Source organism: Crotalus tigris, unplaced genomic scaffold (assembly GCF_016545835.1).
Source record: "Crotalus tigris isolate CLP2741 ecotype Arizona unplaced genomic scaffold, ASM1654583v1 scf7180000017792.2578787, whole genome shotgun sequence".
Lineage (NCBI taxonomy): Eukaryota > Metazoa > Chordata > Lepidosauria > Squamata > Viperidae > Crotalus > Crotalus tigris.
This window is the reverse complement of record NW_024096639.1, coordinates 130,481-147,290: the sequence shown is the minus strand read 5'-3', so window position 1 is coordinate 147,290 and position 16,810 is coordinate 130,481. Positions and strand designations below refer to the sequence as shown.

General features: G+C 35.2%; 1 protein-coding gene across 4 annotated transcripts in view; it reads right to left on the bottom strand.

Annotated features, from left to right (window-relative positions):
• Positions 1 to 12,987, bottom strand: part of TRIM42 (tripartite motif containing 42) — a 101,972-nt gene extending 88,985 nt beyond the window's left edge. For all 4 annotated transcript variants that reach the window (XR_005556583.1, XM_039342462.1, XM_039342461.1 and 1 more), the window contains exons 1-4: positions 12,549 to 12,987; positions 10,029 to 10,714; positions 7,125 to 7,948; positions 3,384 to 3,614 (exon numbers count right to left, since the gene is read on the bottom strand). Coding sequence is in view for 3 of the 4 variants with exons in the window: in XM_039342462.1 (XP_039198396.1) it covers positions 3,384 to 3,614; positions 7,125 to 7,948; positions 10,029 to 10,714; positions 12,549 to 12,913 (2,106 nt within the window). In the remaining variant the exon portion in view is untranslated. The remainder of the gene's footprint in view (positions 1 to 3,383; positions 3,615 to 7,124; positions 7,949 to 10,028; positions 10,715 to 12,548) is intronic.
• Between the last annotated feature and the right edge of the window lie 3,823 nt (positions 12,988 to 16,810).

Genomic DNA, 16,810 nt, shown 5'->3' with positions numbered 1-16,810 from the left:
AAATAATGGACCTTCGTTATATTTCCTCCTGTAATTATTTGGGACAATGGAAATCTTTGAGATGAGATCTTTCATTTCAAGAAAAAAATGAAATAGTTCAGTTGTAGGATTACATTTATCAACATGATTTTGTTTTAATTTTAGTTATCAACTGCTAAGAAGTTTTTTGATGTCCTCTTATTTGAAAGAGACTGTTGCACATTTGGTCTTATCAAACAAAGCATTTATTAACTTGTATGTCCCTCCAGAGCAGACATAGGTAGTCATATTTTTCCTTTAAAAAAAGATACCTATTTAACTACTTTTAACCGTGGTTCTATAAAGCTACAATCTCATGCATATATTCAAGAAGGCAAATCTTACAAAAACCTGAAGAATTTCATCCTGTAGCAACATATACTGAATCAGGAAGACTAGGGGTAGAGCAGGCATATGGTTTAGGCTTGCTTAAAACTGGAGTGAGTTCAGGGGAAAGGGAAAAAAAGAATTTAGAGAGACATACTGTATGTGAAATCAAGATTCAAATCAAGGACAAAGTAATGTAAGAGCATTTCAAGTTCCCTAAGTATTCTGTTACAGCCATCAGTGTGACCATTTTGAAAAATTAGGGTTTACCAGTATCACTGAGTGAGAGATTGCTGAGGTCAAATACACCAAAATGTTTCAGGTAATCTCAAAAGGCCTCAAAACTCAACAAGTTTGTAATATACCATGTTTTCCCGAAAATAAGACCCAGTTTTTTTTTTTTTTTTTTTTGCTTCCAAAAGAGGTACTGGGTCTTATTTTGGGGGAATGTCTTTTCTACTCACCTTGCTGTGGCAGCACCAACATCCCAGCCCAGCTGGCCCACTTCTGTGGCCGAAGGAGCAGCTTCATTCTGCAGCTGAGAATGGAGCACCGGCCTGCCTTCACAGTACTTTCTGGAAACGCCTCTGACTGTGAAATGCAGGCCAGGGGATACCGCAGAAGTGGCCTGGCAAGGAGAGGCAGGTGCCGATTCATGGGAGATCTGGTAAGTGGGTATAGGGTGCATGGGGCAGCTCCACCCCCCCACCCTAGCCCTAGATTGATTTTTGGGCATGTGCCTTGCCCCAAAACTAGGACTTATTTTTGAGGTAGGATTTACTTTTGGGGAAACACAATATCATAATTGTTAACTGATAAGTTAGGTGCATTCTAACTCACATGTAACCTACATCTTTACAACCAATCTATCTTCCCATTTTGTGGTTCTGATAAAGTGAGCTCCAGCTCATGAAAGGTTATGATTTTTGATTAAATTAGTTTGTTGGAAAAGGCCTACCACAGACCATTCTTAACAACAACAACAACAATAAAGTTGGAAGGGAACTTGAAGGTCTTTTAGTCCAACCCCCTGCTCAGGCAAGAAACCCTATACCATTTCAGACAAATGGCTGTCTAGTCTCTTCTTAAAAACTTCCAGTGTTGGAGCATTCACAGCTTCTGGAGGCAAGCTGTTCCACTGATTAATTGTTCTAATTATCAGGAAACTTCTCCTTAGTTTTAGGTTGCTTGTCTTTGATTAGTTTCCAACCATTGCTTCTTGTCTTGCCTTCAGGTGCTTTGGTGAATAGCTTGACTCCCTCTTCTTTGTGGCAACCCTTGAGATATTGAAACACTGCTATCATGTCACTCCTAGTCCTTCTCTTCATTAAACTAGACATACCCAATTCCAGCAACCATTCCTTATATGTTTTAGCCTCCAGTCCCCTAATCAGCTTTGTTGTTCTTCTCTGTACTCTTTCTAGAGTCTCAACATCTTTTTTACATCGTGTTGACCAAAACTGAATGCAATATTCCAAGTGTGGCCTTACCAAGGCATTGTAAAGTGGTATTAACAGTTCATGTGATCTTGATTCTATCCCTCTGTTAATGCAGCCTAGAACTATGTTGGCTTTTTTGGCAGCTGCAGCACACTACTGGCTCATATTCAAGTGATTGTCTACTAGAAGTCCTAGATCCTTCTCACAGTTACTACTACTGAGCAAAGTAGCACCTATACTGTACTGTGCATTTGGTTATCCTTGCCTAAATGGTTTTCGTGGTTTTCTTATAAGCCATCTGGAGTCTGAGTGGAGTTAGCCATTGACTAAAATTAATAAATTAAATGAAATATTTGGCTCCCATAAGCTAACACAATTGTCTTCCAACATACCTCCAAGTAAACCTTACTCAATGACAAATATCTTTGTATCCTTTTGAAGGGTACCACTATATCATAGTTCCTCCATTACAGTGTGCAAATCTCCCCACCCTCTTCCCCCAACAAGATAAATACTTTATTGATTCTTTTTGCTTTCTAAGCTAAAGTATTTGGACAAATAAACATTTCTAAAGTATATCCATTATGTGTAAGGAAAACTATAAGGATGCAAATAAATTAAAAAGCAACTTGAAAGCAACTGTTAGTTAATGTCTCTTCCTGGCTGCAGATGTGGGACCATCTCTTTCCTGCATCTGTTTACAAATAATTAAATGGCAATCAATTCAATATAATGCCAGTAAAATGTAGAGTTGGGATTGTACCACCCTGAAAGAACCCATTCAATATTTCATCATTGTTTTCTCTTTTGGCACAGCAACAACAACCAAATAAAAATGAAGGATTATTTAATACTGTTGCTGAAGAAATATTAAAAATCAATACATTTTAAAGATTTTAACTTTTTTAAAGATCAAATAATGTGGCAAATGTTCAAGCAAAACAAGGAATGGGAATTAAAAATACTAAACAGACACCTCAGAATGTTTTCACATTTGGAGGCATATAAATAAATATTCCAAAACAATGGATCTGTTCAATATTCATTATGGAAGAACGTTCTTTGCTCTAAGGATTTAAGAGAAAGCTTTCTATATTCATTATGAATTCATTAATTGTTTCTTATGGTCTATGTCTAAAAATATCTATATTAGGACAATTGTTGTATAAGTTAAATCCTAATATGTGTTTGTTATGGAATTTTCATCTGAATACTAATAAAATAAAAAATAGTGGAGGTAAAATAGAAACATCAAAAACTGTCAGTCATATAAATGTGCCATACAAAAATCACGTTATGAAACATTTTAAATGCTATTCTTGTTATCTCCTTGATATATAAAATGGAATATTATAAAAATGTTTATTTAACATTTTGAAATCATGTCAGCTCAGAGAATTTTAATGCCATGGTAAACAAACAAAAACAAATTATAAAAACAAAACAAAAATAATCCAAGCAACGTTTGAATCAAATTCCATTAAACTCAATTCATTCGAATAATCTGTGAATAAATATAAGCTATTTATCGAAAATCATGATAATGCATTTGTCTATGTGAGTTTGATTTATCCAGCAATTAAATACCCAAGATTGTACCTTACAGACTTCACTCCATTCTCCTGGACCATTGTCATTGACAGCTCGAACTTTAAAGAGATATTCTGTATTAGGGGACAGATTATGTATTTCTAGATTCTGTTGTACAATTCCAGTAAGTACTCCTATGAGTTGTGGCTGGATTAAACTCTCAGCTGCCTCTTCATCAAGTACTTCATAATAAGCAATTTCAAAGCTATCTACTTCTTCTGTTGGACAGGTCCAATAAAGCTGTGGAGTACAAAGAAATAAAGTGCACTGAAAATATATTTAAGTATAAATAGTGGCGAATATCTGTAGCTCGGGTGTAGGATGAGTGTGAAATGTTGTTCTCTGTACTTGTGGGTTGGTTTCTGAATGTTTCATTACTAGGCTAGGTAACATCTCGGAATTCAGCTCACAAGCTTGGAGAACAAACCTTCACCCTCATTTTTACTTTTCTCTAGCAAACTAATAGGGTTAATAAGTAAGGCTACTAGCATTTCATTATTTGAGTTATAAGAATTTGTAGAATAAAAAAATCAGAAACCCACAACTCCAACTTAATTATGTATATTTAATGTTCACAATACAGGCATTTTAGTACCAGTCCCATGGATTTTAAACCTAATAATCTTCCACCTTCTAAAAACTATATGAAGTCCAATACCAGCCAAAATGCCACAATAACAGGGAATTAAGTTCAACTCATATGATGGTCATTCATTTTGAAAGTCTGGGCTACATTTTGTACTGTCATAAATGAAACAACATTTCAGGTGAGTCATAGTTTTATCTCTCATTAGATTCAGTGATTTTAGACCTAATTGTCCCACGTGGCTCAAATAAAATAAAGAAGGAAAGCATGTGGTTTTTAATAATTACAATAACCAAAACTTTCAGTAATTTGTATTTTTAAAACTTTTATATTTTATTATTCAAAAATTCAACTTGGTCTTAAAATATCTTTTAAAATAACTTATTTCTTACTGCAGTAAGGATGAATAACTACATCACCTGCAATGGGAAGCAAAAATGTCATTGTTAGGCGACTATAGGAACACAGCTACAAGACAAATCTGAGTCAGGGATGTCAATTTTGCTGACCATTGCAGAGGGGTGGGAACAAAAGCCATCTGTCTTGTTAGGGTTGACTTGCAGCTGATTTCTCCCTATCCAGCCTCTAGGCACTGAGCCAACATCTGAAAAGCATTGAGCATTAACTTGCCCTGCATTATAGAGTTGTATAACTGGTATCATCAGTGTAGTAGCGTACTATGCTGTCTTGTCACAGAGTTCAGATTGAGTTAAATTAATTTAAAAGAAAAGATTTAAGACATAGAAAATCAGTTGGAAGCTGCTGTTCTCTCACAGGATATATTTATAAATAACCACATTTGAGATTCTAATCTGTAACACATCTCAATTCTCAAATTTAGACAGGCTCTAAATTTAGCCTTCTTCAGGGGTCTCCAAACTTGACAACTTCAAGACTTGTGGACTTCAACTCATGACTAGCTGAAGAATTCTGGGATCTGAAGTCCACAAATCTTAAAGTTGCCAGTTTGAAGGCCCCTGGTCTAATTCTGTGTATTTCTCACTGTAGATTTGCAGAAGAAATATAGGAAAGTTTCTTTTAAAGCACAACACTGTCCTCCTAGTATAGTGGCCTGATGAACCATAGCTCATGTCCTCCTTTATTACTAGCTCTACAGCTAGTAATATTTATCTTCTGCTGATTGCCCCTCTTTTACCTAACTTTTCACAGTTTCTTGAACTGTTACGTTTGTAGTCAGGACTGCCCAATAGAGAACACATATCATGAATTCACCTAAATATACCTTCTTTGAAGTTTAATATAAATTTTATTATATATCCTTACATTATATTTTATCTTATATTATTTTATCTTATATTATTTTATCTTACTCTTTTATTTTTTTCTTTATCTCACCTTTTCTAGTGTCATAGTAGAAATTTTATTCTATTTAATCTCACTATAGTCTGTTTTATCTCATTTCACTGTATCTTACCTTAATTGATTTTATTATATTATATGAGCCGAGGTGGCACAGCAGTTAGAGTGCAGTACTGCAGGCCACTTTAGCTGACTGTGTTCAGCAGGTCAGCGGTTCAAATCTCACTGGCTCAAGGTTGACTCAGCCTTCCATCCTTCCGAGGTAGGTAAAATGAGGACCCAGATTGTTGGGGGCAATGTAAATATATATATACATTGTTTACTGGTGTACACCGCTTAGAGAGTGCTTGCACTTAAAGCGGTATATAAGTCTCATAAATAAATAAATAAATATTTTACTTTGGCTGATTCTCATGCTCTGATATGATTTGTCAACTAATAAATCAATAAAGTATATTGTATTGTCTTTATAATCCTACTCTTACAATTTTAATGATATTGATTCACCATTTTATAATTTATACTAGCGATTTAAACTTTCGCCATTTGTCATACTATGTAGATTTGACCACTGTCATAACAGGATGGCTGCATTATTATCCCTGAATGATATATTATTTTGAAATAGATACTCACTGAACCTACAAAGGATAAAAGACTAATAATAAGAATAGAAAAAAGTAAAATTAGAGTGTTATAGAAACAATTAGCTTACAGTTTTTTTCAAAAGCTATCAATAAAATTTCACTTTATAGGTCAACTTGTAATTTTTTTTTTGACAACTATAGGCATAAGTAGAAACTAAAGAAGAATAAGATCAGATAAAAGAAGTATTCAGCCAGCGGAAGAATGCAACAACTGATTTCAATAAGACAGCCAATAAATATAATTAGAAGTTTGATGAATTTTATGGATACAAAATTAAAGTAACAAAGATATAATAAAAATACATAATTCAAGAAGAAAATTTTGTGTAGAAAGAGTCTGGTTGCTAGATCACAAAAGATCTGGGCTTGTATTAAGAGGTAGCCATAAAGATATATTTTTAAATAATTATAAAATATGGAGAGAAGTAAAAAATTCTTGAAAAAAATCTGCTTAAAATCAATACCAATTATTAAAATAAATATACTACCAAAGAGTTTTTAAAGCAAATATTATTTCAAATAGCCCCAATTTTAATCTTAGACAAAATCCTCTTAACTTCAGCAAGGAACAATCAACAGATTTACATGAAATGGATGGTGGTAGAGAAACAAGAGTAAAATTTCAATTTTACAGCATTTTCTACCCCTCTGACAATCTGGATGGAAACCGTGCAGGCAGACATAGCAAATCTACTCTAGTTTATCCATCCAGTTTCCTTAATACAGGTCAGATCAGGACTCTTATTTTAAGTTGTAGATGAGTTTAAAAACAGTACATCAGATCAAAAGCCAAGGTTCTTGATAAAAGAAAAGGAAGCATTCTATAGTATGCTAGCCTATGGCATTTGTGAAAGAAGCTTTTTATTGTGATGATAGAATAAGTTTGGGTCCAAAAGTCAATGATATGATTTCATTCATGTCAATGATGCAAAGCCACAAGAAAGATATTTTAGATTATTCTTCAAATACATACAAAGGTATATAAAAAAATCCAAATAGAAGAAACTTAATTTTCCATACACTTTTTAAAGAAATTACTTGGAAATTATTTGGGAGAAAAAGTGTGCAACTACATGCAGAACTGATGAATATATAATTCCATTAACTGCACATTTCTATTATCCAGTATTATTTGAATTTACAAAAAGTGTGAATGCTCATAATGAGTACAATGTTGGAAAATAAAAACATCCATACCTTAGCAATAGTTGGGTAGACAAGAGTTTGGTAAATAACGACAAGACCAGGAGGTGAAGAAGATTCCTCCTGTACATCTGGATTGTAACTGGGTCCGTAGCTTGGATAGTTTCTTATATCTTTTGAAGTATCTGATGATGCATTCCAAATAGAATACAATTGATTTCCTTTCAACTCTGTTGGAGGTGATGATTTTGGTCTAATATGCAGTTCATTGCTCATAAAGGTTTGATCAGCCAGTGAATGAAATGACGATAAGGAGAAACTTCTGTTCAGTCCTAGTGGGTTTGAAATATGTGCACTTGAAACAGTCCTTGGAATCATGATATCAGAACTGCAAGGATAAGGACTTTTATTCATTTGTTCATATCGTAATTTATTGCGGATTGATGGGAAAATGCTCACTAGGTTTTCAGCAAGTTCCTCAAAGTTGACTTTAAGATGCTTTATTGGGTCTTCCTTAAGGTATGGGTTGGGCTGATAAAGACTTGCAATTATATCTTCTACTTCCTTTATTAAGCTCCAAGCAGATTGCAGGAATGCAATAGGGCTCTGTTCTTTTAAAGCTTCCTTAGAATATTGCATGAGGCTGTCCATTTGATCAATTTTCCTTGTTGCATGGTTTGCAAATTCATAAAGTGCCTTTTGTTTCTGAAGTTCAAGGTTTTCTACTGCCTCCATCAGTTCTTTTTCACGCTCTTGAATTATCATCCGTAACCTCATAAAACCATTCCTGATCTCTTTCCTTTTGGTTTCTTTGTAAGATTTAAAATTGTTTTTTAATACAAGGACTTCCATTAGGTCATTATCAATTACATAACGGACTGCAACAGAAAAATAAAGATAATGATCACAATTGATATTATTTTGAAGTATACCATTCTTGTTCACAAGATAGAAAATTGGTTAATATTAGATTTAACAGGTCAACCAATTTTGGAGATGAGAGAGTTTCCACTCCAAGTTACATATATTTTAAAGTTTAATATGTTAAAAATTGTAAGTCAAACTTCTATAAGTCTATTCTATTATCTCTGAGGAAAAACAAGCTTCAAATTAAGATTTGGATTGATCAGAAGTTAAGTGAATTGGAAATAAGTTTCTTTAACAATTCTTTTCCTTATTCTAGAACAAGGTTACGTGGCAATTTGCTGCTAACCTCCATTTCCTGTGAGATCATTCGTATTTGTTGGAAAAAGCAAGAATCTATATATCTATATATCATTACTAAGTAGTGAGCCCAATTCTCCAGAAAATGCTGGATATTTTTTCCCTCAGTTTCAAGTGGCTTGGAAAAATTCAAAAGGCCATTTTTGATCCTGAGGTTGTCATTTGCCCAGTAAATCAAAAAGGTCATCTTTGAACCCCACACCATGGGGTTGGGGGAAAAAACAAATAGCACCTTACTTTAAATAAGTGAAAAGAGTGGATTAATTCTATTAAGCAGCATTGCATCAATTTGTTATTTACAATAGCATTTATTACACTTTGAAAAAGTAATAATTAATTATTCTCAGCATTTTGTCCAGCTCATATGTGGCTCATAAATGAACACAGAAACATGTCTATTTGGTTTATATTAAATTGCAATTAAATGAAATTGTACACATTTAATTCTGACTTCCTATAATGTCTGACTCTATAATGTCTGACTCCAGATCATCAGACGTGCTGAACCTGCCATATCTTAATAATCTGGAAAGGGCAGTAGGGAATAGGCTAGACTTTACTCCTTTATGAAAAGTTCAGAAATTAAAATGGACTCAAGAGGATGTTATGGCTGTACCCTCAGCAAAACTATTCTGCTTCACTAGACACAATACTTCCTTCCCCAAATCATAGATTTGATTGTTTCCTATTGTTCTGTAAGATTTGAACAATAAAAGATAAGGATCTAGAGACTTAAAAAAAACTGGAGTTCTTTGAGAGAATGGAAGACAGCAGGGAAAAATATATTTTGATTGTGAAAAGAGAGGAAGAAAGCTTAAAGTTTGTGTGACGGAGAGAAAACTATGTTAACAGTAGGTCTGTATATGTATGTGCCTATATATGAGTGTGTGTATGACTTCATCACCCATAAAGTGGTTCAGCAGGAGGAAGTGACAAAACATGAACCCTGCAGTCACATTGTAACCTCCACATTTCTTCTATCTGCCATTGAGATACAACTATGGAAAGCAGGATTTGCACTGTGACATCACAATACATTTGAACATTTTTACTTTTATTTTCATAATCATGTTTAGTAACAAATGCGTATATGTGCCTTTCAGCTAATAATGGAAGAATAATGAGTATCCTGGGTCATCTAAAAAAATTAGCATGTTATTATAGGAAATTCAAAGGCAACCATAAATGGCCTTTCAGAAATCATATTTCTGTGCTTTCAAGGTCTATGTGTTCATTGGTCAGATATACTGTATGTTGTGCTAATCATCCAACTCTAAAATAGATTAAGCTGAAAAATAATAACTTTTCCAAAAGCAGACAATGAGCATCAGTTATTATCTATATTGCAAGACCATTAGATAGCTATAAGCTAGACAAGTGGTTCTCAATCTTTTCTTCATCATGGACCCCCTTTAAATATTTCTTATGGCCACGGACCATTGCCACGATCTTCCAAGACTCAACTCAAGATTTAAATCATAACATTTTTTTCAAGCCTTCACAGACCCCCTGTGGCAACATTGTGACCCCCCCCCAAGGGTCTGTGGACCACAGATTGAGAACCATTGAGCTAGACAGTTTATTCTTCATTGATCAAAACCACTTGTTTAAGATCTCAGGAAACTTCTAACCTTAGAGAAATCTCTGACAGCTTTAGCAGGCATTTACATTGATTAGATATAATATAGCAACTAAGAAAATATCAAGCAGAAAGAAAATAATTTAAATAGGAACCTTTTTTAAACTTTGCAATAGTCGTAAATAACATAGCAGACATTTTTGTACATGCTACTGATAAAGAAACTTTGTTATGATCATTATGTTGTGCCTCAGCACAATATTCACATAGTAGCTCATGATCTTCAAGGCAGTATTTGGAAAGCGCTGTTTCACCATGGATTAAGCAGGTTTTGTCTTCCCAGATGTCATCACTAATTTTAGCATAGGCATGATTTAATGAGGAAATATCTTGGTGATAATTCCTCAGGCAAATATTACAGTAGTTCAGCTGACATGACAAACATCTCTTGTCCGCCTTTTGATCGTCACAAATCTGGCAATAGATTGGGACATAGCTTTTGTCAAACCTCCATCTTAGGAAACCGTATCGGCGCATATACTTTCTAGCCAATCTGGCCCTTAGATAATTAATCCTCAGATACATTTTCTTAGAAAATGGTAGGCAATGTGCTTTGTTGCAGATTGGACATGTGATGATGTAGAAACTCTCTGTAATTTCAGCATTCAGTCTGCTCTGCATGATACATTTATCACAAATGCAGTGATTGCATGGCAACATAAACGGGCGGAGAAACATTCGTTGGCACAATGGGCATACAAGCTGGTCAATAAAAGCATGTCCAGAAGGCTCTTTATCCAATGTAATGACAGATGTATCACTTGCCCCTCGGCTTCTGAGTCTGAAAATAAAACCAATACAGAAACCTCTGAGTTATACTCAAGGATGCCACTAATATTTATAATTATCAAGCTTAAAATAATAATTCTACTTTGGACAATTCTATGAACCAAGTGACAACTGCTTCAAAATTTCCTTTTTGGTTTACACCTAATTAAAAACCAAATGTTCACATTTCTTTCCACACCTTTCTCCTCTGTAAACTATCCTCCTAATCATCCCTGTTTACTTAACTTGTAATGATGATCGTAGCAGGGGAAAGTCTAGCAACTTTTCTAGGACACTTTTGCATTTTTATTACTGAGAATGCTGCCAGTGGCAAAACCTCAAGTCTTTAGTAACGCAGGAAATATAGGTTTCTTTACATGAAGTTTGGGATTTATGGAAGCCTTCTGTAAAATAACATTATTTTATCTCTGAGGGACCACTTCTTCAATGCGGGATGAACAGATTGAGATGAGTATATGCAGCTAACACAGTGGTGAATCTTTCCTCTTTTTTTTTGCTTCCATACAAAAATTAGTTAAAGCTATATAATGACTTTATATCAATATATATAAGGCATATATATATACATACATGTATATAAGTATATATATATATATATATATGTATATATATGTTGTGATACAAGTACTATTAGACAAGGAGATACAGCATTTATACAATGCATACATTTTATGTATTATTGACTCTTGCGCCTCTAAAGAATGTTCTTTATTTATAATTATTTATTATCGGACTACTAATGAGTGTGCTGGGGAAATCAATGAATATTAGGTTTCTATATTGTTTATAGACAAATCAGACATTGAAATTCTAAAGGCTAGATGCAGGGAACACCATTTTGGTGATTAGTAGTATGACAGAAAAAGGGCTTTTGTCACATATAACAAAAAGGATTTTATGTCATTCTTGGAAATGAATTGCATATCCCTGGCAAAGATTAAGTAAAGGTTTCCCTGTCCAATCGTGACCAATTCTAGGGCACAGTGGTCATCTTGGTTTTTGGCCGGGAGAGCTAGTGTTGTCTGGAAACATTTTCTGTGGTCATGTGGCCAGCATGGCTATATACCAAAGGTGCATAGAATGGTGTTACCTTCCCACCAAAGTAGTACCTATTAATCTACTCACATTTGCATACTTTTTATAGTTAATTATTTTTATTTGGGTACCAAATATAAAATACTGCAATTGCATTTAAAATGTTGTGAGTTATAGGCAGTGCTTTTTTTCTAAAAAAAAAAAAAAAAAGAGGTGCCGGAACTCACACATGTCATACAGCCTGCCTTGCCTACTCTACAAGGTTCCATCCAAAAAAAGGTGCTGGAACTCCATTCTGGATGTTCTATGAGAAAAAAAGCCCTGGTTATAGGTTTAGGTTCTATAATTATTCCTTTCCAGAAGAAGAGAACAGTTAGTATTTCCATTCGGTTAGGATTTAACTTTTTGTTTCCTCCTTCAACGAGCAGATTTTTTTAAAATTGCACCTTACATCTTCCACCTGCCATTTACAGTCTTTTAAGTGGTAGACTTAAGGGTACAATTGCTGTAACTTTTATATGTACGAGCCACTTTTGGATATGTTTGGTTAAAAATTCACAAGGGGATATTCTAAGAAAAAATGCAGAATTCTCATAATCTCATGCTGCAGAATTTGATAAACTATTTTGAAGAAACTTTATGGTCTGAACTAGCCTAATAATAATTCCACATTTGATCTTTAAGAGCGCCAGTTAAAAAAAAAAGTACATAAACACAGAGATTACTAAGGGTGATAGATCAATGTGTTTTGAGGAAGATTCCCCAAAGAATCAATGTTTGACAGCTCTTACCTTTTTCGTAATTTAGCTCCACGTCTGTATGGCAAATATGGAAAAGTGCAACACCTACTTTCATAGCACTGACATTCATTATTCTCCTCAGTACAGCACAAGCACTTGCAGTTTCTATTATTAGCACAGGAGCAGCAGCACCAGCGACAGTTGGGGCTTTCTGAGAATGCACAGTGACAGCACTGGCAGGTGGTGTCATCATCATGTGGGCAGTAGCAACAGTCACAGTTCCTTTCATCTGTAAACACAAACTTCCAGCACAGGCTGGATTGTTTGGGGCCACATATTCTGAGGCATTTCTTACAGCAATTACACCCTGGGCAGCAAGGACAAGTCATGCAACATGCACAGGGTCTGCTGGTCATAATCTTAAAAAAGAAAAAACATGTTTCCCCCCTTTCTCTTCCACTATCTTACTCTTGTTTCTTGTCTGCTACCTGAGGACTTATTTTGTCCCAGAGTTGTGAAAATCTCTTTCTGATCACTTAGGAAGGAATAATGATATCACAATGAGTTTTACCAATGAGGATACTGGGAATTTTTTTTTGTGTAGATGAAAATAGCATATTTGTTACATCACAAACTATGTCACAGTGACCAAATACTTATTTTTGTATTGGTCTGATAATATGGACAAATTGAACAAGAAAGGACTGGAGGCTAAACATATAAAGAATTGTTGCTGGAATTGGGTATATCTAGTTTAATGAAAAGAAGGTCTAGGGCTGACATGATAGCAGTATTCCAATATCTTATGAATTGCCATAAAGAACAGGGGATCAAGCTATTCTCCAAAGCACCTGAAGGCAGGACAAGAAGTAATGGATGGAAATTTATCAAGAAGCAACCTAGAACTAAGGAGAATTTTTCTGACAACTAGAACAATTAATCAGTGGAACGATTTCCCTCCAGAAGTTGTGGGTGCTCCAACACTGGAAGTTTTAAAAAAGAGATTGGATAATGGGCAAGCTACATTACAGTCATACTTCGAAGATTACCTATAATTGAAAATAAATATAAAGAAATTAAGGCAGTGATGTGGTTATGAGGGAGATAATTATTTTATTAATATTTAAAGTAGATGTGCAGTTAGACAGAGAAAATAGAAATGTTTTTCAAATAGAGAGGAAGTCACCTGCACCCATTTACAAGAATCTATTCAATTTTCCATGTGCTCTCATGATAAATAATTCTCTGCAATATCACATATACTATCTTCACAATTCACTTTTGCATTCTTTCCAATGTCCTCCCATGACAAGTATAGATGAAAAGTCACCTGAACTTCAGTTGCTTAACATTTCTGTTTTTCTTTAACAATTCCTGAAATATTACATCAATGCTTGGTATTTACCATTATGTACTCTCTGTCAGCAGTTTAAGGTAGGACAAGTCAGAAATGTACTTTATAAAGCAGGGTTTTTCAACCTTGATGACTTTAAGATATGTGGACTTCAACTCTGATGCTGGCTGGAGAAAGACTGACAGAACTTCCATCTGCACCGTATTAAGCCAAACAGAATCAAGACAGACTTATTTCCATTCCCATTCCTTTCCACAACTGTCATACACTTGCCACTTTGTATTATTGTTTTGGCAGTTCTTTAAAACCTTTAATGAGGTTTTATGGATTTCATTGTTCTTGATAGAGATTATCTCAGAAATTAAAACATATGCTATTGTATACTGAAGACTTTTAAAATAAAGTCTTATTGAGAATTCACACGTTGAAGAAGATAAATTTCTGCTAAAACTTTTTGGGTTACAATTATAACCAGATGCTTAATTTACATGTATTGCTGTAACACCACAATTCTTCACTATATCAGGGTTCGATTCTGTTGCAACTTATGAAGTACACACAAAATTAGGAAATTAGAAACACAAACTTAAAATCATTCTAAATAAAGATAATTGCAAACCATATACTTGTGACTAAATAGTTAAGCCCTTTTGTAAATATAGTACAAAAGAAAAAAGGAGCTTTTTAAAATTTCAACATTCAATTAGTTCTAAAAATTAACCTGTTTAGTTATCAGTTTAAATCTTAATAAGCATCATGTCTCTACCTGTTAAATACAACAAATTTTTCCCAGAATTTAACTCAATGCAATAAAAGTGGTCACAGATAAAGCCAATTAATATATTGTTTTATATTCTTGTTAAATTAGGGGGGGGGTTATTGTTGATATATTTTATATCAGATTATTGAGAAAGACAATTATTTGGTCTGGAGAATCTCTGATCATTGTATAAAAGCTTATTGGATTTTCCACACTATTAAAGCCTATGACGGTAACTGCTGGAAAAGTAATAGCATGCATGCTAGATTTATTTTGCATTTAGAATACTGCTAGGACTTTGGTTCTCTCCTGAACAGGAAATCTAGCCTATACTACTCATTGCCTGTTCCTTTTGTTGGGAACTGCAATTTTATAAACTGGTATCCTAGTATGCATATCCTAGAACAAGGGTAGGCAACCCAAAACACTCAAGGAGACACTTGGACTCGTTTCCCACAGAAAAAAAAAACACTGGGAGCCCCACGTAAAATTGGAAGTGTCTTGGCGACGTTTCAACGAAGTCTCATTCATCATCTTCAGGCTGGTGCTTTCGGCTTCATGCTTCTGGGAACAATGTGTGATTGTAGCTGTTTCCTCCTTTTAACTGCCAGTGGGGGTATGAACTGATTGGATGAGAGCTTGGCTGTGTTCTGATTGGATGCAGGTGTGTTCTGATTGGTTAGGAGCTTGGCTGTGCTCTGATTGGCTGGGGGGGTTGACTGTGCTCTGATTGGCTGGGGGGTTTGCTGTGCTCTGATTGGCTGGGGGAGTGTTCTGTTTGGGTGAGGGCTTTGTTGTGCTCAGGTTAGTCTGAGTTGCAGTTTAAAATGGTGAGCTGCATTGCTATTTTTTGGCTTCGCGTTTGTGGTCGTGCCTCATCTTCATGGTGGGTGTCAGTTTGCTTCATGTATGGATTGGAGGGGTTTAAAGTGGCTAATGATGCAGCTGTGGTCTGGCTTCTGGTTTGTGGTCATGCCTCATCATCGGTGTGGCTTTGGGTTTGCTTTTTGCGTGGATGTGTGGTGGTGACATCCTGTGTGGTTTTTGTGAGTGTGGGTCTGATGTCATTTTTTGTGTTAGGGAGTCATTTGTCAATAAGGGCGGGTTTCCAAATGGCTGGTAGGCGGGAGGTATCATCTCGTTTGTTCATGCTGTGTGGGCGTTTTTCTATCTCGATGGCTTCTCTGATTATTCTGTTATTAAAATGTTCGTTTTGGCGATAGTTCTGGTCTTTTTAAAGTCAATTTCATGTCCTGTGATTTTAAGGTGTTGGACCAGGGAAGAAGTTGGTTCCTCTTTTTTGACTGAGTTCTTATGTTCTTCAATGCGTGCACTTATTCTTCAGAACACACCTCCACCCAATCAGAACACAGCCAAGCTCCCACCCAATCAGTTCATACCCCCACTGGCAGTTAAAAGGAAGAAACAGCTAAGACCACATATTGCTCCTCGAAGCACGAAGCTGAAAACACCAGCCTGAAGATGACGAATGGGACTTCGTTGAAATGTCGCCAAAACACTTCCAATTTTACGTGGGAGAAAACCCAAATAACCAAAGGTAAAAAAGGATATATGCAGTTTTATCTTCATTTCAGATATCAAAAAAGTTTTGCAGCTCCCAGTGTTTTTTTTTTCTGTGGGAAACAAGTCCAAATGGCTCTTTGAGTGTTTTGGGTTGCCTACCCCTGGCTTATATAATCACACTTACCACACCTATGAACAGGGGTGCTGCTTGGCATCCTGAATTGTGAGGCATTCATTTTTTGATGAGTTTCTCAGCAACCCCTTCTGTAAATAAAACGAAACTATATCATTTTATGAATTACAGAATACTGCTAAATATGTTGTCAGTTTGTTTATACTAGAATAAATTTTTGAAAGCCACTCTGAATTAGAACTATCATCTATAGATTGGGACTTGTTAATCTTTCCCCTTTTCTTGATGTTTAGAAAACTTCACATGTGCACAATGGAAGGGAAAAGCAAGTTGTTTTTATGTGTGTGTATATCTACTCTTCTCAAGCCAGATCAGAAGGAAAGCTTCTCCATTGAAGGTATGATTAATGTACCATGCTAGTCTATTGTGTATTGACAAATAAGTGTTGTTCATGATCCTTGTCTAAGATTGAGAGATTTATTGATCCTAGGTCACCAACCTAGCTTCCATGTTTACAGGAAAACTAGAACCTGGGTCTCACT